Source organism: Aquila chrysaetos, chromosome 13 (genome assembly GCF_900496995.4).
Source record: "Aquila chrysaetos chrysaetos chromosome 13, bAquChr1.4, whole genome shotgun sequence".
Classification (NCBI taxonomy): Eukaryota; Metazoa; Chordata; class Aves; order Accipitriformes; family Accipitridae; genus Aquila; species Aquila chrysaetos.
In genome coordinates this window covers 1,402,927-1,428,486 of record NC_044016.1, presented here as the reverse complement: position 1 = coordinate 1,428,486, position 25,560 = coordinate 1,402,927, and the positions used below count along the sequence as shown (strand labels likewise).

The following is a 25,560-nucleotide window of genomic DNA, read 5'->3' as shown; positions in this document are numbered from 1 at the left end:
CGGCGGCGGCCGAGAACCCAGTTTGGGCGGGAGCTTCGCGACTGACGCAGCGGAGGGAGTGTGAGGTGATTCGGGCCGGCGCAGGGAGCCCACCGGGAAAACGCCTTAACTCGGGTGCAGAGCCCCAGTTTGCAACAGCTGCACCGCCGGCTTTCAAGCCTGTTAATGCTGGGCTGAAGTGAGAGAAGGCAGGGCCTGACGTGACCCTGAGGCAACGCTTCCGTCATGCTCAAAGCAGAGGTTCATCTCGCCCCGTCCCTGTGTCTGTCAAAGCGTTCTCCACCATCTAAGACTTCTTCCACACCGCCTTACCTTTAGGAGCTCCTCGAAATTATTTTCCAATAGCATGTACATACCCCAGTGTTACTTTTCCAACAATGAAAAGGAGGTAGGCCGAGTCCGTTGCACATACAGCTGAATTAGGGATAGCACTAAATAGCAATGCTCTTACCCGGTTTTATTTTTCATTAATACAGTCCCTGGTTGCTAAAAGACACCTTTTAGGAACACACAACATTAAAAATTAAGCTAAAGACTGTTAAAATCTGTATTGGCTAAACCATCCTTTAGTTCTAATTACAATGTATGAAAAATGTAGAGTAAACAGAATATAGACAAAAAGGAATACAAATAAATTAATATCTAGAAGGGCCAAGTAAAAAACTCTCCCTGAATATTTATTTCATTTAATACTTAAAAACCTTAGTCTAAAAGAGAGAGAAGGAAATGTAAATAAATTGCTCCACTTCTATCATCAACATGATCTATGTAACTCTTCTGCTCTTGCTTCTCGGTTTGATCAAAGTCATGATGCACTTGAAACTGCCAGCTTTTTTAGATGGTCCATGAATACCTGGAGACTAACATCATCTGTCAAGATTGGAGCTCCCGATTCCTGCAGGAAAATAAATAACAAGCCTAAAACAGTGTTGTTAACACCGGGGACTAACTGAAAGCAAACCAGATGTCAGCACTCTGAACTAATTGCCTGCTAAATCAATCCCCTTTTTTCCTGCAAAGGACAGATCTAGTGGAAAGATGGTACTCTGGCAACAGCACTGACACTATCCTCTAGTGCAATGGGAGCTACTGGAAAAAAGTCTCTTCTCTCTAAAGCATTAGGAATTTTGCTGCGCAAGCTCTACACAAACAAGGTGAAGAGGATATAAAAGTCCAGTATTCTCAGAAAATTAGATCTGTATCCATATGCTAGTTACTTTTTCCAGAATACTGAATACACTGCAACCTAAGGGTTTTAAATCATATTTGTAGGGAAGGGTGAGGATAAATTTCTACATCAGGTCATCTGAAACTTGTAAGAACATATTCTGCATCAAATTAGCTGCTTCCTTCAAAAGCAGCCACCACAGAAAATTCTCCTGGTCTGCCTGTGCCCTACGTGTAGCTGGGATACAGGAAGGGAGGTCAAAGGGGCAAAACGCTCCTTGTGGAGACCATTCATCTCCTGCCATCAAGCTGCTGAGGTACTGAGCTGTTGTGGCAGCGCCTCTATGTGGACAGCCGTTCCTTGGATATATTGAAAAAAAAGCCCCAACGCCAGCTGGATTTTGCTGAAAATTTGGGGGGATTCAGTACAAGAACAGGAACACGAGTTTAGTCATCCAGGCTTGAAAACTGTATTCTGATCATCTTGTCATCTAGTGCTCCCCACCAGTACTGTCTATCTAACCAACAACCATGGACTGGAATAAGCACGTTGAATAAAAGTCTAACCTGCCTAAGCTTTAGAGACAAACCTAATAAATCAGTTGTGTCTTTTAAAATGCTACAGTTACTGCAGTCTCAGCTAGTAATTCCATTATCGTACCTTTGGTACATAGAAATAACCTTGTTTCCTTGCACCGCAAAGCACAGTAAGATGTTCAAATCCAGTCACATATGCCTGCAAAAAGCTCTTGGGCAAGAAGTGGAGGACAAATGTAACCTGCTCCCAGTTTGTGGCCATATGATGAAACAGGATGGCTACGGCGTAGACAAATATGTAATTGTACAGTTTACAGCATTCCCAAACGTGACCAGCTCTTCCATTGCTTACCTGTCCCCATGCATAGAGGTTATTGTGGGTCTGAGAAGGGTTCACTTTAGACAAGAGGAACCGGGCCTATTAAGACAAAACATTAGAGAAGTAGTTTTGCAAAACGACAGACCTGTCAGCTCCCTCAAGACTTCTTACCGCCTTTGATACATGACTAGTGATGTTCCTCTGCTTTTGCAAGCAAGGTACTAATTTAACTTAAACAGGTTTCAAGTCTAGAAACAGCCCTGCTCCACAGAAAACTTGTCTCCAAGGGGCATAGAGTGCTCTGCTACAGCAAGCGGCACTTGCCTGACAGAGCAGCTGTGGTTCCACGCGACACGGGCATGTCACCAGCACTGTCCCTCGCATGCCCCCATCTGCCTTTCAAAAAGAGGTCAGTGGAGGACCAGCATAACATGGTCACATCAAAAATTAGTACCAAATCTTTGGTTTGGAGCATGAATTCCTGCCTCTTCACTGCTACAAACAAGCCAGGCACAGGCAAGCACAGCACAACTGCAGTTCCAGGAAGAGCAAAAATAGGAACTATTTTATATCCTCATTCGGCATTAGAGAATAAAGGAACAGATGGTCAATCATTCAGCGTAACTTGCTGTCCTAGCAAGCTAAGTGTCCTAGCACTCCCTGTCTTGGTTAAGTTTAGATACATAGCCAAATCATTTCTTTCCCACCTCTTTGGGGGAGAGAAAGATATTTAAGCTGGCTTTTTCTTTTTTTTCCATCCTCAGATTTCAGAAGCATATCCAGCAAGTGACTGGCTTATTAAAAGACAAAGTTGTAGTAAAAGCTCATGAGAAAATAGCAGGCTCTGTACTTTGAAGAGCTAAATTACCACTGTATTTAACTTACAGAACCATCCTGTTAGTAAAGCAGAAAGACAGCTATTTGCTCTATTCAACAACAGAAAGAGTTCCTCAGTAAACCTCCTTACCTGACTGCCCCCATGTTCCGTGTGAATGTAACGCGGCATTGGGAATCTAGTCTGCAAGATTTCCTGGGCGTCATCCAGTGGGGCTTGCAGTAGGTGCTTGAAGTTTTCATATTCAGGCATGTCTTGGTAACCAGCTTTCTGCCATTGTGCAATAGTCTATTGAAGGGACAGGGAGGAAATGAAAAAATAGTAGAGATGTCGGCAAGCCTCTCCTTTTTAACCCACACGTCTTAAGGCAGCAGAACGTTACACGTACTTCTGCTTAAAGAGCACAGGGCAAATGCACATTTTCACTTCTCTGGCAGTAACATTATTTAGTTTCTGTTCCTGAATTTAAGAACAGGCATTCAACACAAAAGCTAGTAGCAGTTTGTGCAGTGCAAGAGCAATTCGTTGAAAGGGATCTTCAAGCCTTTATGTTTCAGCCTGCGCCAACATAGAAACACAAAGCATTTATAAATCACTGATGTTTTGAATCTGACTTGGTCTTACATGAAGCAGCCATTGCCTTACAGTATTTTCAAGGTACCTAACCATATGTACCTAACAGTTGCTGTGTACACATGCAGATCACACACTTAGCTCTTCCTGTGACTAAATTCTACCCAGTTGCTGGGTGTCTTGCTCTGCAACAATAGGTAGAAACAGTTCAAGGTAACTCTGGAAGATCTATTGTCGTTGTTGACTCAAGCGTTCAACTCCTGTCCGCGTCAATCGGGTATCCCTGCTCAATTCTCAAAGGGGACAAATCCTATACAGAGCGAGGTCGGGAGCTAGTAATGGAGCTGCCACAAACTATCGTGCCAAACTTAGAGCATTCTAGTAGCAGTTGTTAAATGAAGTAGCTTAGTTCAAAAACAAAGGGAGGAGTTAAAATGCCTCCCAAAAAGTTTTCACTAATAGGAATATTTGACCATAAACCAAGATGGGTTTATTTAAACTACTCCAATCTGATGCCATGTTTAGGTAGAAGAAACTGGATGAGGGCCACTACCCAAGCAGGGCTATAAAGGATATCAGGGATTTAAAAAAGCATCAAAGAACAGGGAGATTTCCAGAGAAAGAAGTGGAAAGCCAGCTTCCTCTTCATCCCTTACCCTACAACTACTTTAGGATGTGAGACATTTCTATTATCCAGCTACAGTAGCGTACCACTCCCTTACAAAACCTGACAGGACTGAAATACAGATCTACAGGTCTGCATACTGAAGAAGCACTGGAAAGCCACGGCTTTGGACACTGGTATAAATCTGCATGTTTAGAAAGGGCCAGTACCTAAGCACTTACCTCAGTCACAATTGAAGGAATAGAAGAGCAGCTGTCAAAAACATCCAGTATTTGAAAGCAAAAAGTGGAAAAATTTCTAACTGATTCTTTAAGAGCAGCACTATTTAAGTGTCAAAAACCCAGCAACCAAGTACGTCACTTATCTGAAAACCAGACTGCAGCTCTCTGCCCTGCTTAGTTTCAAGTTTCTCTGGCCTTTTCCAGGAATGGTAAGGGACCACCTTCATTACCAAGCTAACATGACAGCTGTTACTCAGTGCAGAACATGTTTAGCAGCTCCAGTAGGACTTTTTTGTTAACTCAGACAGTGGGGAAATTGTATTAAAACTGGCAGCATGTATGCAATGTCATTACGCTAGCGTGGGCTTTGCAAGCAGCCTATTTTCTACTAACAATGATGCTGTCTGCATGCATGGCAGGAGGGAGGGAGTGCAAACAGAGAAAGAGAACGTATTTCACCATACCTCACCAAGGTAGATAACTATCTGGAAGAAAGTATCCATCAGTAGGATTCTGTCAGGAAGAATGCTGCTGCTGTCCAAAAGCACTGGCTGGAGAAAATAAAGATGAAAAGTCAGGCACCACTAAGCCTTCAGAACTGTGTTAACCTTCATGGCTGGCCAAATAGCTTGCTCAGCCCTGCCCGTATAGATGCAACTCCACCAACGGCTGCTCAGTCCATGTGAACACCCTGCAGAGCCCAGTCAGCCTCCTGCAGCATCACTGAATGGAGCAGCACGTTATCAGTGACTGTATGAAGCGCAGGATGCGAAAGAGCAATTTCTATGGCTATCCAAGTTTAATTTGAAATGATCTTGATCAAGAGTATCTCAAGAATAATAAGAAATAACATGTGAACTCTGGCAAATGCTGCCAAGAAGGTTTGCAAGTGTTACTCCAGCAGCTTCTGCGTTTCTTTCCTGCCAGACTCATTTCATGGAAGCTGTCAGTATAAGGGAATCCGTGTCTGTCCATTGAATACTTGCACATAGTTAAACACTGCTACATAAACAACTGAAAACAAGCAGCTGGTGGGAGATTATGATCTGGAAGGGCTGAGGCTTGCTGACTTACACAGTGGAGACAGCAGCTTCTGGCAGAGAAGCAAAAGTGATACTGACGGCAACAAGATTCACTGGATGGCAGGGGCCAGGGGCTGTGGCTCAGCAGGGGTAGGGAGGTTGTTTTGGGGGCGGTTTTTTGGTGGTTTGGGGTTTTTTTAAATCGAAGCTGCAAGCTTACTGAAAACACAATTCATATTTTACATTGCCCCGTCTCATCCTTTAATAATTACCTTGATTAAAAAAATATATATAGGGGCCTTTTTGCTGAAATAGTGTTATTCTGACTGAATAGTCATTATTTTGGATCAATCCACCTCTTCCTGTTAAACAGGGACTCACCTCAGGAGGTCCATGGAAAGAATAAGCATAAAGGATGGGCTGGATCATAATGAGAGACTGGGTCAGATCTTGCCTAGCAAAGTGGTGGCGGTAATAAGAAGATTCATCTGGACTGTTATTGAAGACCTGCAGGAATGGGGAGCGTCGCAGATGGAACATGAACTGCACCAGAAAGATGAGTGAGAAGAGAAATGTCAGCAAGTCTACCCTTTATTAACTCCTCAGAGTTCTTCCCTTATCAGTCATTCGCAGCACTGAACTACAGGACCAGCCCACCAAATTAAGAAAGCATCTGTTCCTCCCCTCTTGAATCTGATAAATGGTACAAGATGCTTTATCCTGACTATCACTCATCCTTGCACACTTTTCCCGCGGCTGTGGGAAGTGAAGTTCTTACCTGGGGATACAAAGAAAATGATTCTGACAATCTGAAGGAATTGGGATCATCTTTGTTGTATTGTCCAAATTTCTGACACTGTTGGAAGCAAAATGGATACTTTGGTTATCTCTCTCTCTTTTTTCTATTTTTTTTTTTCTTTTTTTAGAATTGACACCTTTTCTTTTTGGAAGGGTGTTCTTTTGGTTGTTTTTAAGCAGAGCAACCAAGGCATGAACTTGACAATAAAAAGTAGTATAAAATTTACAGGCTATTTTTAAGTCAGTGGTTTCTGTATCTTACTGAAATGAGAATGATGATTTGATCTACTTATCTATTTTTATATATATATATATAATCTAGATTTGAAATTATCTAAGAATTAAATAGTGCTTCTAGTACAACCCAAATTTTTCCATTAAATCAGGGATACTACGTTATACTTAAGCTGCTTTGTACACTATGAAACACTTCTGCAGCAACTCTCCTTCCTTCTAGAGCAGCAGCAGACTGGCATTTCACCAACTGCTTCACTGAAAATAAGAAGCATCAATGGTTTTAGCAATTTAACTATAAATGACTCCACAATCATTTCACCACACAGCATGACCGTGTGTGTTCTGGTGCTCAAATCTTTATTTGATACTGGCCCTGTTTTTTCAGTGTCTCATGTGCCATATCTGTTAGTATCAACTCCACATGGGTGTTTGGACAAAGCCAGAACCAATTTAGGCAATTGAGGCTTGTGAAATTCAAAGCAAGAGACAGTATGAAGTTGTGGAAGTGATTACTACCCTGAACTTGGCACTGGTGAACTTGGCACATCCGAATGCTGTGTACAGTTTTGGGCTCCCCAGTGCAAGACAGACATGGATATACTGGAGTGAGTTTAGCAGAGGCCACCAAGCTGGTCAGAGGCTGGAGCACCTCATGTAGAAAGAGAGGCTGAAGAAGCTCTTTTTGTTCAGCCTGGTGAAGAGTGGGATCAGGGAGTCATATCGCTGTCTACAGCTACCTGATGGGTAGCTGGAGAAATGGAAATTCTGATGGGGGAGAGAAAAAAAAAAAAAAAAAAATCACAGCAACTGTGATCAAACATGGGAACAGGTTGTTAAGAGAATCAAGAGAAACTCCATCTTTGGAGATCTTCAAAACACAAGTGAACAAGACCTGAAGCAACCTGCTCTAACTTCAAAGCTGGCCCTACTTTGAGCAGGGAAGTTGAACCAGAGACCTCCAGAGGTCCCCTCCCACCTGCATTATTCTGTGTTTCACTATCACCTCTTTAATCTCAGGTTTAACCCTCTCAGCATAATGGGATGTTTACCTACCCCATCACAAGTTTGCTGATCATACTGGCTTCTGAGCTATCGCACACTACAACTATGTGACCATGATCAGAGCACAAATGAAGCAAGTCAATCTGGAAAAAGAATGCTCTTTCCATTTCCAGAGACCATTTTTACTAAAATCAAGAGTGCACCCAACTGCAGTCTATTGGTCTTACCAGTCTGATCAGCTGTCTGTCCAGCCATCGCAGAACATCAGGTCCCTCCTCCGATTCAGCTCTGTACACTCCCAGTCGTGCCATCAGCACGGCAGCTGCTTCCTGGTCAAACGCAGCTTCTATATGCTGGAGCTGACTCTGTGCATCTGCCCAACTATAGGGATAGTAAAGGGTTAGTGCTACGTGCATTCACCTTCAGCAAAACCCAAACCAGATTCATCCTCCCTGTGCCAAATGCTCTGCAGCCAATGCATGCAACAAAAAGCTAGAAAAATTCCAGCACAGACTGCAGCTTAAGTTTCTGCCATTCTGCCAAAGAACTGACATGAAATACTCACTTTCTGGCTATGGTGGTGACACGAATGCGTTTCTGTGTACTAGAGTGTTGATATTGAGTGACAAACTGCACTGCCCCTCTGCCTCCCTGAGGTATTGGTGCGTTATGCTGCAAATGAAACAAAGTAAGCCTTCAAAACATTGCTCTGTACACTACAGAGAACTCCAGGGCATCATTTGAGCAATCACAGAATAAGTACAAGCTAGAGATGGACCAGAAAAGAGAGACATGTCTGTTAGTGTCGTTTTCCAGCGGCCCTCAGAGTCAAGTGGTGCTGGGCCCATCTAATATTGGGCATGACACTTCCTCAGCTTGTCCAGGATGGAAGCAACTTATCATCTCTACAGCAATGAATGTAAGAACAGCATTACAAGGTCTGAGCAAAGGTCCTGCGACTCCACCATCCTATTCCTTACAGTAACAAGCCCACACAACAGAGAAGACAGACACACACACATGTGGAATAGAATTCCTTTGGGGTAGCTTTCCGAGCTTCTAGCTGCCACACACTCAGAAACTTCCCCAGCCAAAAGTTACTTCTCAGCCATCAAGTTACTACAGCTTGGAGGACCAATTCTCCAAGAATTTGAAGCTATTTATATTTTTATTCTCCACAGCACCTACTGGCAAAAAGACAATTTCTTCTTCGTTAAATAAATACAATAGAAAGAAGACAAGGAAACAACGCAGGTTTCATACAGAACAAAAATGTTAGGCAATTTATGCATATGAAAACAACCCCTGAGGCTATTTCTTTGGCACAAAACACTTGGCTTTGCAACCATCCGTCTGCAACACAGGGGATGTCATTGCATTTTCTGGCCCTGTTACAAACAAATACTTAGGTGTGTAAAAAGGATGACCAAAAAAAAAAAAAAAGAGAAGCCAGGACTGACCTGATTTACCACTTCAAAGTAAATGGCCAGAGTTGTGCTGGGATCCAGACTACAAATTTTCCATTGAGATGTTCCTCCAATTCCAAGCTCCTGCACAGAATTGAAAAGAAAGCAGCATTTTTGTCTCTAGCAGCAGATAAGGCAAGCTTACGTTACATTCTGGTCAGAGGTACAAGTTAAGGCAGGCCTTCTAGATTTCTTATCTTTTGGGTGTGAATAAAGTTACTGAAGGCCATACAGTTAAAAGAAAGCCTTATGGGGCAAGAATTCAGTCTAGGGAAGACTCTCTTTTCCTAGGTATGTTTCCAAATTGTTCTTCTCCTTGAAAACACTGACATTCTAGCTCAGCTGTAGGTCTAGTCAGAAACTTTGCTCTGTTTATTTACTTCTTTATTAAAGATTTTTCCATGTCAGAAACTTACATTTTCAGAGACACACGGCCCTTTAGCATTCAGGGATATGCATGGTCCAATAGCTCCTGCAATTTTCAGCTCCCTAGATGTCTAGAACAAGGTAAAAAAAGTTGTTTGTTTGGGTTTTTTTTAAATCAAGTCAGTCAAATAGAATACACACAGACTAAATCAGTTGCTCAGCTTTAATCAGATCATGCATACATATGGCTGTCAGGGAATGCATCTCTGAGTATTCTCCTAGATCACCTACTGCTACAATTAGCAGAGTAAAAGAATCTACATAGTCATGTTTTAATAATGAAGACATATTTATAGTGACCACAAGAGAGTATGAAATGTTCCTTGCTGAGTGAGGAGAGGCTGAGCTCAGCTGCTTTTTTTAAAAACAAACAAAGAAAACACACACACAAACTTAATAAGCTTCCAAACAAAAATCCTCCACTCACTCCAGTACAGTGCTTCTCCCAAAACAGGCACTATGGCTGACCTCAAACATGTAGAATTTTCTACACTCCAGATACTTAAATCAACTTTCAAATGAACAGCATTTGTATTTGCCAGTTAATGTAATCCAATAAAACTAATCTCTCACCTTCACATCCAAACTTGCACCAAAAGCCATCCGAAATTCCCCATTGAAGCCTTTGTTAAATACACGCTGGAAGGTCTGCTTGAAGAGAGAAGTGTTGAAGGAGTCCCCCATCACCATGTGTCCTCTGGGAAAGAAAAAACAATACACAAGGGAACTGAAGCAACTGGGAACGAGAAGTAAAGCACAAAGGATACATCCCTCCAACTCTCACGCACGCAAACACATGCAGAAACTGTTTTAAAGCATGCCTTTGCATAGGTAGAATTTACATCAGGGAACGCAGATTCATGGATGCCTCCTCCAAAGCCAGACAAGTTAATGCTCCATCTTTGCCAGCTTGCTTTCTCAACTATATTTCTTGCCATCCGTTTAGCTGCCTTAAAAATGCTCAAGTTCCACCAGTTAGAAGTATCTCAACTCAGGGAAGAGCTTTGCTCAGCCTCTTTTCCCGAGCAGGGCTGGAACCACCCACACTACAGACAGGATGGCTGCACCACTGCAGCATGAGGACGGGTGCATGGGTCTGTGCTGTGCCTCCCCCAAGTGCCTTGGTAAACCCAGGCCTGATCAGATGGAGCTGAGTAACACAACCAAAGGGTCAAACAATCTCTCTTCTGCTTACTGAGCGTTATGTGATTATTTACAAATACCCTGCATTTGTTCAAACCACCCTCTGACTCCCTAGACACAGCAGATTTTAAATGGCCAGTAAGACATGCTGAGTCCCCAAAAGGCCCGGTTTGGTACACAGCCTTCCTCACATAACATTTTCAGCAATATAGAACACAGACATTTACCCCTTAGAGATGTCACTTAAAACTAGATCCAGGGAAGCCAAGAGTCCCTGGAAAAAGCACAAGTGAGCTGTTAAGCAGAGAAAATCTGGCCCACGCGAGGAAAGCTTCTACCCACCACACCTGACAGTCTGCTCTTCTGATGGCACTTCAGTCATGCACAAGACACAAAGCACGGCATCTCTATCCCATAAATTCTGGAAAGGATACTTGCTATCTCCCAAGGAGGCAGAAGGCATTTGCAAAAGACATACTGCACCATGCTTTAGAATACCTTTCTCAAAGCAGGACATCGAGTTTTCTACCAGCAGTGCTAATTCACATGCTGGTTTGAGACTTCAGAAATGTGGGCTGGGATCAGGTGAGGTTTGCCATATAATTCCTGGCAAATTCAAACCACAGTTTAGAATAGAATGATAAAAATCTCACCCTTTTGCCCTGACAGCAAACTTAGCCACTTCCTGAACTGTTCTCCCCCTCCAAAAGAAAAATACAGGCGCCAGTTTTGTGCTCTCCAGCTATGAACATACCCAGTAAGGTTTGCACAACACTTCATCTCTAGCAGTCCAGTCTGATCCAGGGCACAGGCATAGATGTCGATGCAATGCCCGTTGGCTGCAGTGCGATTAGCCAGAGTCTCGTAGTGCTGGGGAAAACATATGTGGTGTTTAGGATGCCACAATGGGCAATTTTTCTACTGCTCTCCATCTGAGGCCAACATGTGAAACACAAGGTACAAATGAAGCAATTACCACTGTTGTGGTAAACAAACAGCCGTTTGCTCTTACTGCTCTGCTGGAGCACGCTTCTCCCTCCTAGGATGTTTGCACTTGGATGAGCTTGAGTTGCATGTTACAAATACAGCGAGTGCGTGAATTGCACGGGATCTTTGCCTGTGGAAACCCAAAGGTTTCCAGGTGATAGTTAAGAGAACAGCTGTCATACTGCTTTCTCTAAGCTGACAGGAACGTTTATGTCTGACCTTTTTACTATTTTAACTGTTGTTTCATACATCGAGAAGACAAAGGAGGCTTTCTGGAAGTGACCAATTCTTGGAAGACAGGTTTTCTCCTCCCCAGAAGGAGATACAATGATGCTGACGAACAAACTCTCCACCCACCATCAGCTAAGAAACAACACTGAAATACTTCTTTCTCTGAGAAGGCACAAGACCGTGCTGGAGAAGTAACTAGGAGGAAGTTTTTTTTACCCTTCCCTTGACCATTCTCACAATTTAATGTACACAAAAGGCTCAGGCACTTCAAGGACAATGATGCAAGTATTTGGACATACTATTCCCACATCAAGAGAATGGAATATGTTTCTTCCCTGGGGAAGGACACTGAGCAGCTGTCAACATAGCAGTGTATGTAGGTTTGTGTTATATCCTTTCCCCCCATTTAGTGTTCTGATACAATATTCAGGTTTTGGTTTTAAACACACCCAGCAGGCACTAGCACCTACTTTTGTGGCCTTCTTCATGAACCTTGCATTGTCCTTCTCTATGTCGTGCCAAGAACGGATGGGTGTTTTCAGTTCATCTCCTACCACCATGCCTGGTCCTTGTGTTGGTGGCCCACCTGTAAACAGCATTATTCTGGCCCCTGTGTTTGGAAATGTGCCCTAAAATAAAAACAAAGACTTATATCAGAGTGGGGAGGGCAGAGAGACTGATTAAATGGCAACAATGCTTTCTTTAGAGAAGCGTCTGCATGTGTTTCTGCAATGTTATTAGGGACCTGTCACTGCTAAACATCACCTTGATAAACAGCGATGCATTTCCTGACAGTCACAGCACCCTCAAGTTTAGACTCAAGCTACATCAAGCTTCATGTCTTCGTAACAGGAAGCAGGCAGTTTCTGTTCTTTTTACTTACATCTTAGATGACCCTTAGATAAACCCAGTGCATCGTATCACGTCCACATGGCGATACACACAGAGACCTTTAAACACCTGCATATTTTACCACTTAGATGTAAACTCCCAGCCCACTCTACACCAGCTGGTGCTAATACGTGTCAAATGTCAGTAGAGAGAAATTGCACCTCTGCAGCCCAACGTAACTGGGCCACAGACCAAGCTGGACTGACACCTGCATACGCCTCAGCAAAGACAGCCAGGTACTTACTTTGACCAGCTCATCTCAAACAAAAGCACTAAGAGTACCTCCAGTAAGCCAACAGCAATCGAAAGAGCCACTCCAGTGGAACGTAAAGGCCTCTTTCCCTGGGTCACTGGCCATGGGTCCCTTTGCAGTTCTCCAAGCAGATCTGTTAAATTCATGTCAATCTTATGTACTGGCTGCAGAAACCTGCAAAAATTAAAATAAAATGCTTTTCCTGCTTATAAGTTCAGAGAAAAAAGAAAGTGCCTCTTTGTTCCTGGCACATATAAATTGCACCGAGATAGTTATCAGAAGCAAAAAGTCATGTGGCATGCTCCCTTCTTACATCCAAAACTTCCAAGATAACAGGCCTGTGCAAAATAAAAAATTTGATCAAAGCAAGACATCAGGAAGTGACAAGAAGGTGAAGTCACATACAGCACAGGAAAGAACTATAATGGTGATTTAGTCTAGCAAAACGCACAAGAGCCGCCACTGAAAAAGAGGAGCTGAGAAAGAGAAAACTGTATTCGACAGAGGCAAATACAGCTTTAGTGTTCAGGGGTCACTGCTTGCCTGTCAATCATTTTTTGGACTTGCTGGGTCAGGGGGTAGGAGGTGGTATGTAGGATTGCTATGCATGGACCATGCCCCCCGTTGGCTGGTCAATCAAAAAGACAGGCCCTTGCTCCAAACTGCTCCTGAGAAATATGCTTTCCAAAAACAGCTATGTTTTTCAAGTAGAAACCTAGCTTGACTGGCAATCATGTTCTCGCAACTGCAAAACCAAGATACTGTAGAAGTCTAATACCTTGCCTGCAGCTCTAGTAAATCCCATCCATATGTATCACTTGATGTAGGGAAATAACTGTGACAAGACAATACCATTTAAATCTTCTTACAAAGACCCCTCTTGGGAAACCCAGGTTTAGAAGCATGACCCCAAAGGGGCATAAAACATCTGCCCTGCTCTTCTGCTGTGCTGGTGCAGCTTACCTGCTTGAAATAACAGGTTGCTCTGGAGTTTGAAGAGGTCTTCCCTGTTGAATGGGGACAGCTGGCCTTGAAAGCCCAAGCATATCCTAGCAAGTAGTAAAGAGGAGGCACAGGAGATGTATTATTCAAACACTAAACATATTTGCTGTCAAGCAGTACACCCTGAGGCCTGCAATACTGTAGCCTTAAATACCTTAAAATCTGTGAAATTTAATTAATTTTCACACTCCCATTAGGAATGGATCAATGCCATTATGCGAGATACACAAACTCTATCTTGGACAAGCTTCCAAGGAATTTACAAAGGCAAAAAGATAGGGCAGATATTGGGAGGGAAACAGGCTAACACTTAAGAGCACTGAAGCCTCCTTCCTCCCCGAAAGCCCAGCGCTTGAAAGACCAGCAGTGGTGTCAACAGAGCTAACAGGAACAAGCCACTAGTCTAAGAGATGGCAGAACATACCTGTATTTGCTTAGCTGTCAGGTCTTTTGTGCCCCTAAACACGTAGCTCTTGGAAATCCCTTCGCAGCTCAGCTCGTGAACCTGGACCATTCTGCCAAAAGTGATAAGCCCCACCAGAGCATCGGCAGGCAGCAGACTTAGGGACATCTGGAGGGACTCCTTCAGCGCCTGCAAGTCCTCCTCTTCCAAGCACGTGTCAACAACGTACAGGAAGATCAATGGCGTCTGCGGACCCCGCTAATGCAGAAAGACATGGGTTTACTAGGTGTGTGCATATGCCAGATGACACTTTAAATGCTTTCAGGAATAAAATGAGCCCTATCTTAAGCACCTGGCAGAAATATTATTTATTTGCATTAACTTAAGGAAATCTAATACATACATAATCTGTCACAAACAAGACAATTCTGGTGGCTTCAAACTTTCCTATGATTCATTTACCTGCACTATATATTCAATTGTTGAAAACTGAGGCATAAGCTCTGCTGGTTGGTTGACTTCAGATATGCCTGCATATGCTGGAGGGAACTGAAAAAGAGAACAAAAAATTAGGACAAGGAAGTTGCAGGACAGAAATGTAGGGCCCTCCTCTGCAGTACAGAGGCTGCCCTGCTCATGATGTGTTTATTCAACTCTGTGTTTAATGCCACTGCACCAACCTGATTAATTCATGACAAGAGACCCATACTGCTGTTTTCCTAAGCACAGACAACAAGTGGCCAGCAGGATGGACAGCTGCTCAACCCAGTGTAAATAAAAGGTAGGACTAAAGCAGTGACTATGTATTAGCTGAAATTCATTTAGCCACATGACAGTTTCTGATGGCAAAAGTCTACTCAAATCTAATTAATTTCATACTTGGCAAGAACAGTAAACATCAAGTGCAAAAAACACACTGGAAACACATGGGACAAAATAGCATTTTTATCTCCTTCCTATGCCCTGCATGCTGATAAAATCACTGGCAAAACTGAACTGAAAATAGACAAGATGTCAGGTAAAAGAGACCCATTAACAAGTACTCTGGCCTGCGTTCAGCAAGAGAAAAAGGCCAAGGGAAGGAATCTAGAAAAGTGGAATTTATGCTTAACATCCTTCACCAGGGGAGGCCACCAGGGGAGGCCACCAATAAAATGTTCACTGAAAAGACAGAAGGGCTGATGCTTTTTCCAACTTACCTGATTTCTCTGAAAACAGAAGTTACAAGCCCAGAGCTTGGCCCGATAGTCAACTTGGCTGCAAGGGAAAAGATGAGATATCAGTATAACTATATTTTACAGCGCAGCTTCACAATTATCTATGCTGGTTCACAGCACTAAGGAAAAAACAGAACATCAGACACTCCAACTTGAATGACAAGAGTTTTAGGGATTTAGACTCTTGTTCTATTGCCAGAAAGTCCCTTAGCTTATCCAGCCCTGCCACTTCCAGGCTTGTCAGCGTGACAGACCACTGACAGCTCTCCAGAGCTAAGCCTTTCGCAGACAAAGACTTGGGTCTAATCATTCTTTCATTACCCTTGGGCTTATCTCAGTCATCTTATTGTTTGTACAGCTGTAGCACACAAGTACTCCAGCCACAGAGCAGCAGGAGCCATTCACCCAGATGCTGCACAAACACTGAATAAATAGGCGGTTCCCTGCCCCAAAGAGTTTGCTCTCCTCAGCCCGTTACAACATGCTGTTACTGCTGGTGCAGTAAAGCCTGGCCATATTCTTACTTCATGGGCCTGATCTCATTTTACTTTCTCTTCCTGGCCTTTCCTGCTCTTTCTCAGCCCAACACTATGCTCTGAGTATGTATGATCATCACATGATTTTGGGGCCGAGATTATTCCTCTTAAATTCTCAGCAGAACTTCAAAGAAAACCTTGATGCTCATGCCAGAACTGACCTACAAGCAGCTCGATGTGCAAGAAGCTGGAAACCAAGTGAACATCACAGCCCAGAGGACAATATCAGTATAATCGGCATCTTTGTTTATTTTAAGTTTCATCATTCACCACCAAATTCTCTGGGGTGGTAAGAGGATTGGCCATTTCCATACCATCTCTGCCTTAATAGCCTCCCCAAAGGCACTCATCTCTCCTCAGGTTCTGGCAGCTCTAGTAACAGGCTGGCATTCAGTATATCTTATTAGGCACACATGGATCTTAACAAACCCACTACCTCTAAATGAAAGAGGCTGCCAGACACAGGGCAAAGAAAAAGGGGAACAAGGAAGTGGTGAAGTTCGGATAAAAACTAGGTACCATCCAGCCTCTCTTAACATCCCCAACCAAGAAATTCATACCAGAGTGGGCTGAGCACTGCTTTGCAGGTTGGCCTGCTACAAAGCACCGGTTCATACTGCACAGGCGGCAGGTCAAGACGCTCCTTCAGTGGGGTCAGAAGACAGGCCAGGGGGACAACCATCCTTGTGGCCTCCAGCCTGCTGGAAGGCCACACGTTCCAGCTGAAACGGACTCCATCACGCTCCTCGTTTTGCTGGATGAATTCCAGGTATGTCGCCATGGGACTGCAGCTCTGAAAGGATGTAAGCAACACACGTTCAGGCAGCAGTCGCCTGTTTGGACAACGGTCCTGCAAAGGAGGTCAGCAGATCAACTACATATAGGCACAAGACATTGCTGGACAAAGCCAATACATTACAAGGAGTTAATCCCATTATCAAATGAACCATGTGACTACATTAATCTCTTCTGTCCAGTGCTCGCATCAACATTCCAGACAATTAAAACACCACCAAATCCCATGAAGAAACAAGGAAATCTGACACTCAAAGCCAGATGCAAGTTGGTTTTTTTCTTCTGATCCACATTTAACATTCCAATACCCACTCAGCCTCATGCTGGCCTCAAGGCAATCCTGCCTGACTTGGGTCAGTAAAGTAAAACAGGTCAGATTTGCAACACATCCTGAAGCCTTCAGCTAAAACCTTGGGGGGAAAAAAGAAGGCCAAGTCTGAGACCAAGACATTCATCACAAATGTCACCCGGTTGCCAGCCTGACCTGCTTACAGCTGGAAAGGAGCACATGACAAAAGGGTCAGAAAAGGTCTTTGGTGATTTTAGACACCCTCTGTGCGTGGCACCATGTCCCACTCCCAGTAAGGGAGGAATTGAGAGTCCAGCAGACTTCAGAAAAGACATGCTATTCAAGGAGAGATATCCCCAACACACCAGAGAAGTCACTCTCTGTATTGCCTTACTAAACTCTGAAGAATAAGATGCCAGCAAGAGCTCACAGGCCATCGTTACCTTTGATGTCTCCAAGAAAGGGAAGGACAAGCCTACTGAAAAACTCATTCGTCAAATCCAGCCCACATACAACACAGAGCACTGGCAGCAACTCAGAGCCAAGAGCAGGAGCACCACAACCTGCTCCAGATGAGGAAACTCAGAGGTTCACCTGCGGCTGCAGATGCTCCAGGACTACCTTACTCCTGGTCCTCACTGCAGGCAGGAGATTCTGGAGGGCCATAGGCATGAGAAATCAGAAGCATCACCTCGCCCAGAGAAGGAGAAGTTTTGATGTAACATTTTCCTACAGACATCCAAACTCATCGACGTTTTCTTTGTCCTTGCTATTAAGGAAGTAAATCAAGCTCGCAGGGAATTGCCCTGTATTTCAACCCCCACCTCTGGATGGACAAATGGAAGGGTTCAGCAACACATCCCCACCGCAAATGGGTCTGTCGGTAAAAGTCAGAGCTGAGCCTCCCTGTAAAAGATCCCGCACATCAGAACACCAAGACAAACGCCTGACATCTCAGGTACACAGCGCAACTGCAATGTAAATTTACTCCATGTTCCTCCAGCTGCAGCCCAGCACCACTGCCCTGCCCCAGGCTGAGCCCCGATTGCCCGGCTGGGTTTGGCCTGGGCTGTGGCCCTGCTTTGGGGTCAGGATGGCAAGAGGGGAGGTGCCCCCACCCCCATGAGGGCTGTGTAGGGCCAGGTGCCTGCCCAATATGCCAGCCCCCCACCAGTGCAGGGCCCTCCAGCCCCAGTCCCACCGTGACCTCCAGGGCCCGTCCTAGCAGTGGGGAGGTCCCAAATCCCTTGTCCAGGAGAGGACGGACCCTTCCAAAGCCACAGCAGATGAGCGGTAGTAGCATTCCAGTCTCCGTATGGGATCTGCTATAGGGCACACTGCTGACCCCCACTCCTTCCAGCAAAGCTATAGGTGATGCTGCTGCTTCCTAGCAGTGCTATAGGGAACGCCACAGATCACCCAGCTGCTGTGCTCGGCACAGCTATAGGGGACACCATACAGATCCCCAGCCATTCACCAGGAAGCGTATAGAGGACACCAGAGATCCCTAAAGAAGCCATAGGGGCCACCTCTGACCCCTGTGCCGCTGATCCCCAGCACTGCCATAGGGTGAAGGACTGACCCCCTGCACTGCTACAGGTAGCACTGCTGACCCTCAGCACAGCCCCAGGGAACACAGCAGACCCCAGCCCTGCCCTGGGGGACCCTGCCAGGCCCCACCACCCTCAGCACAGACCCGGGGGTCACTGCCGATCTCCAGCCAAGGAAAAGCTCCTGGGGACACGGCTGAGCCCCCGTGCTGCTCTATGGGACACCACTGACCCCCCCCAGACCCTCCTGCAGGAGCCAACACTGACCCTCCCCAGCACTCTCCGTAAGGGATACCACAGACCCCCCCCCCCAGCCACTCCCACAGGGAACAAAACAGACACCAGCACCACCACCACCCCCCGCAGACCCTCCTCATCGGGGACACAACAGAACTCCCACAAACCCCACTCACAGGGGACACCACTGGCTTCCCCCCCTCGCCCCAGACCCCGCTAGAGGGGACACCACTGACCCCCAGCCCTCCCTCACAGGGGACGCCACTGACACCCCTCCAGCTCCCCCCCCGGTGGATACCACTGGCCTCCTAGTCGTCCCCCCCAGCCTCCCCTCACGGAGGACACCACCACCAGCAGTCCCCAAGACGACCACAGCGGACGGGAGACCCCCGTGGACCCCACACACACAGCACCCACCTCCCCGCACCGCTCCCCGCCGCCGCCGCTGCTCTCTCCCGGCAGGCCCCGCGCTCCCGGGAAGGCCAGCTCAGCGGTACGGGGTGCCCGCATTCAAAATGGCGGCACCAGCACGCCCCGCCCTCCCCCGCCGACATCTTGGCTAAGGGCACCCTACGCGCCGTTCTGATGGAGGGGAAGCGGCGTGACCTTAACAAACATGGCGACGCGAGGGCGTCAGGGACGCCATCTTGACTAAGGGTGCTACGGGCAGCGTTGGAATGGAGACGAACGGGGTGCCCCTACTAAATATGGGGGAAGGCGTCGCCTTCCCGCACCGATGGGGGTCAGCACTTTGCTCAGGGTGCATGGCAGCTCCGGGTTCAGCAGGAAGGGTTGTCTTTGCAAGAGCAGAAACTCCTGGGAAACAGCTATTAATAACAATTTACTAAAAATACAGACACAAAAATAAACTGCAAGCCCCAAGCAGCCTCTTCTTTGCCTCAGTTTTCTGGCCGCCCTCCTTCCCCAGCCGCGTTGGCTCCGGGAAGCGCGCCAGGCCAAGCTGTGAGGCTGCCCAGGCCGTACGACGAGGTAGGGCCGGATAGCTGGGGCAGCCAAGCCGGGGGAGCTGGAACCGCTGAAAACTGGGAACGGAAAAGAAAAAGACCAACACGCAACATTTGCCTGGTTTGGCTTGCCCTGAGGACGCACGCCCTTTGACAGCACATCTCCCGCCATTCGCGTCCCTGGTTGCCAGTGTTTGCTTTCAAACAGGCCTGACCCACCTAAATTGGATTTTCCTCCCTCGCTGTTGCCAGAAAAGAAGCGGGAGTCTGCTTGACCCTCACAGCTGGCTTGAGACCACAGTGGTTCATCACTCCGTGAGGAAACCTGTACCCCAGCCCGCTGGGAAAACCCCAGTGCCCAGGCCCTCTGGTGAGGAGAGATCCAGAAATGGCCGCAATATCCAGAAATGCGACATGCTGCCTGTGGATGTGTGGTGGAGGTTTGACCAAGTCTGACCTGCCCCAGAAACTCGTCTGTGCCTTGAAACTAGGCAAACATGTTCCCTCTTTCATTGCTTCCTTCTCTTGTTGCTTCCCACAGTCTCTTCTGAAGCCAAAGAGGCAAAGCCTGTTCTAGTGAGACCAATGACAGGAATCCTCCACTGCGGCTTCGTGTATGCAAATCCCTCTCTGAACGCTGCAAACTTTCACACATACTTCTAGGGGCAAAGGCGTTGTAGTGAAACATCTCGACCCGCTTCTAATAGTTTGGGTGCTTGCCTTAAATTCATGCAGTGGTCAGCCTATAAATATTCCCTAGGCTTCTGTGTGAGCATCACTCCATCCTTGCCTAAAGGAAATTAATGCCCTGTGAACAAGTTCACTTACCCATGCACTGTCAAGCTTTCGTTTTTTTCTGTTTTCTCTCTTTTAAATGCAATAAAAGTCTATGTTTTGAATATTTTGTATTTTCTTAAAGTCATTGATTAGAAGAAAGCCTAAAGTTTGTTCTGAAGTAGCTTGGTAACACTCAGCTTAAAAGAACAGGAGCAACATGTTTGAAATGCTGCGCAGCAGCGTGGTCCTCTATGCAGGTTTGATCACCAGACTCAAGTTTTTCTCACATATGTCAGAACTCGCCCAGTTATCATGCTGGTGTCTACCTACACCTCCGATATGGCAGATGAAAAAAACCAACAGAGCCAGTGGTATGGAGATCTACTGATACAGGTGGCATTGCCTCCCTCCAGTTAACTAGCACAAGAAACATAAGCTGGCCAAACCATGGAGCTTAGATTACTTGTAGAGGCTCTCTGTTGTGAGCAGCTGCAGGGTGATGTTCCTTCTTTCTACTCTGAGCTATGTGGGACACATCTTACACTTTTCTTAGCTATATGAAGGGTCTGGTAAGACTATGCACAGGAAATGGGGCCAACTTTGACATATAATAAGCAATTAGGAATATAAATATGTTTTAAATGTTACTGTACAGTCTACAATGGAATGCATGGCTATTAAAAAAAAAAGGGGGGGGGGAGGGCAATCTCTCCTCAGCCTTCAAGCACCTGTAAAAATCTGTGACTGCTCCCAGTTTGCAGTCTGTGCTAAGAGTTTGTTTACACTAGAAATAGCAAGAAGTTAAACAAGCCATTGAGGAGAGAAGGGCAACATTTTCAATTCTGTGCCCCTCAGGATGCTTCAACAGACCCTGGCAGTGGAAGAAGATCCAATGAAACTGCCATTGGGCTACTGTAGTTTGGATCCATCGGCACTCCTTCTTCACTTCCCTGGAAAGGACAGAAGGAAGTGGCTGACAGATATAGAGCAGAACTGCAAAAGTACACGGAGAGGGGCCATTGTCAGAACACTGAATTCCACAGGGAGATTGGCATTATCCAGGGAATGCTTGAGGAAACTGCTTTAACCAAGAGCCATTCCTTCCTTCTTCCGAGGGCAGAAAAGGTATATTTTCTACTGGAGCATCTAACAGTGGAGAGCAATGATCCAGGTCCAAAGCAAAGCAAAAATGAGGTGCTGTCTGAGCTGAACATTAAAATTGTCTTCTCAGCTTCTTGACAAAAGGCAAGTTGTGTGCTCTGCAGGTGTTAAATTTGCTCATGTAAAATCTGAACATAAGCAGAAAGATCACAAATTCAGCGGAAATAAAAAAGTAGAAGAATGCTACCTATGCTTATATGCTAAACTGTGTAAAATTCAAATTACTTTAGTACTATTGTTAACATCCTCAGACCCAGGACTTGCTCTCCAAGCAATATCAGTAAGAGGCAAAGCAAATCTGCTCTTCTGGAGTTGCTAATTTATCCTTCATTTTACATCTTCCTCACATCGCCATGTCTCAAAAGCAAAGCACAGCGCCTTACTGGGACCCAGGGCTTTAATGCCATGCTGTATCCACCCTACTAGCATTAGGTTAATTAAAACATTAAACAACTATTGTGAGATTGCAAGAGGTGCAAAATCCTGAAGCCCTATGTTTCTATACCAAAGAACTGAAATAAAAGCTTTCCCATTCTGTTTTCCTGGAAAAATCACAAGCTTGCTCAAAAAGCAAGAGAGAGGGGGGAAAAAAAACCCAGGCTACCTACATAAGCCCCAACTTGTTTTGTGTTTAACAACTGAAAGAGGGGAATGCTTTGAGCTCAGCTTCCCCTCCTCCCCACTCCCCCCAGGATCTCCTGAAGAGTGCGGAAGTGCAAGAATTAACTTTCTCAGGGAGGAAGTGAGCATTTTCAACAAGAATTTGGACACCATCCATGGCGCTTCTCACGGGACCTTTTTGTCCCCTCCAGGCTGCAGGCTAAGCTGGGCTCAGCACAGCTGAGGGCCTGACCACCCATTTCTCACAGATGAAGGGTTAGAAAGTCCCAGCCACGTGAAGCAAGGGGTGGAGGTGGTCTGTGTGTGGTGGAGGACAGCCCTGTTTAAGGTGTCTATACTCTATTTCAAAGCATGAAGTGTTTGGCAGCAATAGGAGACCTAGCTACCCGCACTCGCTGTTGTTTCTTCCCCAAAACTGCTCTGCACATGGAGGCAGAGCAGGGTTTAAGAGCTTTCTCTTTCCTTTCCTGAGCCCTAGGGTAGCCATACCAGGACAAGACAGAAGATGGCACTCGAGCAGCACCAGATGAACCACCATCACGCTTAACACCTCCTACAGGGGCCAGAGTTATTATCAGAGTAAATAAAACCAAAAAAACCCAAAAGCAGGAAAAACCGAACAGCCACTCAGCCACGGCGTAAATGTTTTCACTATCAAAGCTTCAAGTTTGCCATTAATGTTAATGTTTTAAACTTTGGACTGTAAAGGCTAGACACGTTAAACAGTACCTCCTAGCTGTACTCTCCCTCAGTTCACAATACAGCCTGGTACTGCAGTTAATGTTTCTCTTGGAAATAAAAAGCAATCTTGCACTTGATTCCATGTGAAAATGGCATTTAGGTGTGACCACACTCCAACTTGCCATCAGACAGTCATCACCACTAGTGAGGAAACCGCTCAGAACAGCCTGCTAGGTTCACAAAACCAGGGATGAGCTTTCTGACCCGGCAGGTACCTCCCGGTCCTGCAGCAGCTGGCCTGTGACCTGCTGTATGAGGCTTGCATGAAAAAAATGAGCAGATCAGGCTTCTAAGTGCTTATCCATGTTTTGAGGGTTAACTTTAGCTCTCAGCTTTCTACACATAAGTGTTTTCATATTCAGTACTGGAGCTAATATCGTAGCTTCCCCAAAACATTACATTTCATACCAGTTTGTAAAAGGGACAGCTTTGGCAGGTTGAAGAGAAGACTGAAGAAACTCGGGGGGGGGGGGGGGGAACAAAAACAAACTATTAATGTCACTTTTTAGCACTTACTCCCTTTTTAAAAAAGAATTACAGACTGATAAATTAGCCAGGTTCATGAAGAACCAGAGTGACAGAAAGATCATTTCTCTAATTCATTTAGAAATAGATCGCACAGATTTGTGTTTTACAGACAGGAAAGTGAAATTGCTCTACTTTTCTCTATAGGCATGGGTTTTTTTCCAAATTTGAGAAGGACAAGCTGCAACACTAAGAAGCTTCAGAGACCACAAAGGTCATCTAAACCAGATAAACCAATACAAATGAGCCAGAACTTAAAGAGCTTAATAAACCAGCCCTCTAATTCCTAAAGCTGTTCACTGAAGACAAGCTCGCTCTCCTTTTTCTTATTGCCAATGAATCTGGTTATACTGCATAAAGCAACATACCTGCATGATAAAGACATGTTGTTTCCCTGCAAGCTATCTTCTAGCTGCAGTAGAGCACAAACACTGTGTTATCTCTGCAGCGGCAGGATTCAGGACCCCATTGTGTTAAGTCCTCTTTGAATGCAGGAGGACAAAGGCAATGCCAGCCCCACACTTCAATGAAATTACCTTTGACGACATAACGGATGTCTGAAGCTGAGGTTAAGGCTCCCTCCAGTGAAGTGAGCAGCATTTTCCCCAGGCTTCAGTGTGCTGAGTGGTTAAAGGGGGCAGAGAAAGAACAAACATCTGATCATTTCACCCCCACATCTCTTTTGTAAGAGCTCTTCTGCCTCTGTAGATATATGCATCCCTGTCACCTTGAGACAACACTGCAACAAAAGAAAGAGCCGGCTGTGAGTGCTCACACTAGCTAATACAATCAAACTCCTACCATGGACACGCCAGCATATCAGTACTCGTTGTTTGCTCCAGAGACAGCATGCCTAGCTGCTCCCAAACAAGGAGCCTTTGCCTCTGTATCTATACCCTCCCTGTATGGGACAGGAACCATATTTTTTTTATTCTTTGTACAGCACTTACCACCATTAGCCTTCTGTCCATGACCCACACTGTAAGTAGGAAAAGGGGAATTGAGCGAGATTTGAACATTTCGTACATGATCCAGACTGCTGTATTGAAATAGCTGATGTAAAGTCTTCCACCCTTATTAGGTAAACTGTCTGCCCAAATGTCTCTGTGTTGGCCTACTGTTTACTACTCATGGTCAGATTACCTGGTGGCTGATAACTTAGCTGTAGAGGTGCTTGACCATTGCCCTCCCAACGGTGTCCAGGAAGGTTTATTTTCAGAGGTGCAATCTTGAAAATAGCTAGATGCAACAGGTCCAGTGTTGTGCTTGACCCGCTAATTGTTTTCCAGTGCTGGGAGGCTGTCATGAAGATACTGAGTAGTTGTGTAGAGATCCAGCCTGGACACAGCAAGATAAGCCACAGGTAGTAAGTTGTACCAGGACCAGACTGTCTCTGCACAGTTCATGTGTCTACACTGCTCTGCCTGCTAGTATATCTAGCTCTGCCAGCCCTCTGTTAACTCTGGATGGTGGAAATGCTGGCTGTATCATATATGCACAATATTTTTAATAAAAAAGGAGCTGAATTTTTTTTTCCCCTAAAGGTTGCTTGATTATAGGTTAAGGAAGAGGTGCAGTAACTAACTAGTCGATGCAAAAATCTGTTTACTTCCCAAGCGGGATTCGAAGCCACATTTTCCAAAGGCAGTATCGCCCCTCTAATACTGCCAGATGGACAGCAATGGCCAGAGGAAACTAGACACAGCTCTTTCAAGAGGTCCATGGCCTGGCATACCCTGGGCATGAGGCTGATGACAACACCACAGTCTATATGTTATTGCAAATTCATCAGTCCAGAGTCACACAGGGAAGGAGCCAGAGAGGTCACACTTACGAGAAACACAAATTGGCTCCACATCACAGGAAAAGACGACTGAGCTTTCTGATGATGTGCCAGTACCATGCCTTTCTCAGATCACAAATCAAGGCCAGAGGCCATATTTATGTACAAACAACTGCCACTGGCATCTTTTTCAACCCTGAGGGTGTTCAGATAATCTATAAAAAT

General features: G+C 45.4%; 1 protein-coding gene across 4 annotated transcripts; it reads right to left on the bottom strand.

The window, feature by feature from the left end:
• Window positions 1-442: 442 nt before the first annotated feature.
• SEC23B (SEC23 homolog B, COPII coat complex component) lies at window positions 443-24,242 on the bottom strand. Of its 4 annotated transcripts, none has more exons than XM_041128248.1 (20): window positions 24,089-24,242; window positions 16,452-16,684; window positions 15,338-15,395; window positions 14,601-14,687; window positions 14,160-14,396; window positions 13,697-13,782; window positions 12,763-12,907; window positions 12,060-12,218; window positions 11,126-11,241; window positions 9,802-9,925; window positions 9,219-9,299; window positions 8,797-8,886; window positions 7,902-8,008; window positions 7,564-7,717; window positions 6,078-6,155; window positions 5,681-5,842; window positions 4,742-4,828; window positions 2,991-3,146; window positions 2,057-2,122; window positions 443-895 (listed from the first exon to the last, which is right to left on the bottom strand). In XM_041128248.1, exons 1-20 carry the CDS (start codon window positions 24,098-24,100, stop codon window positions 806-808), a joined length of 2,328 nt encoding a protein of 775 aa, XP_040984182.1. In that variant the 5' UTR covers window positions 24,101-24,242; the 3' UTR covers window positions 443-805. The 4 variants fall into 4 exon arrangements, with proteins under 4 accessions (XP_040984182.1, XP_029890385.1, XP_029890386.1 ...); XM_030034525.2 differs by lacking the exon at window positions 24,089-24,242 and adding an exon at window positions 19,180-19,309; XM_030034526.2 differs by lacking the exon at window positions 24,089-24,242 and adding an exon at window positions 19,180-19,258 and having other exon boundaries at window positions 16,452-16,741.
• Window positions 24,243-25,560: the final 1,318 nt, after the last annotated feature.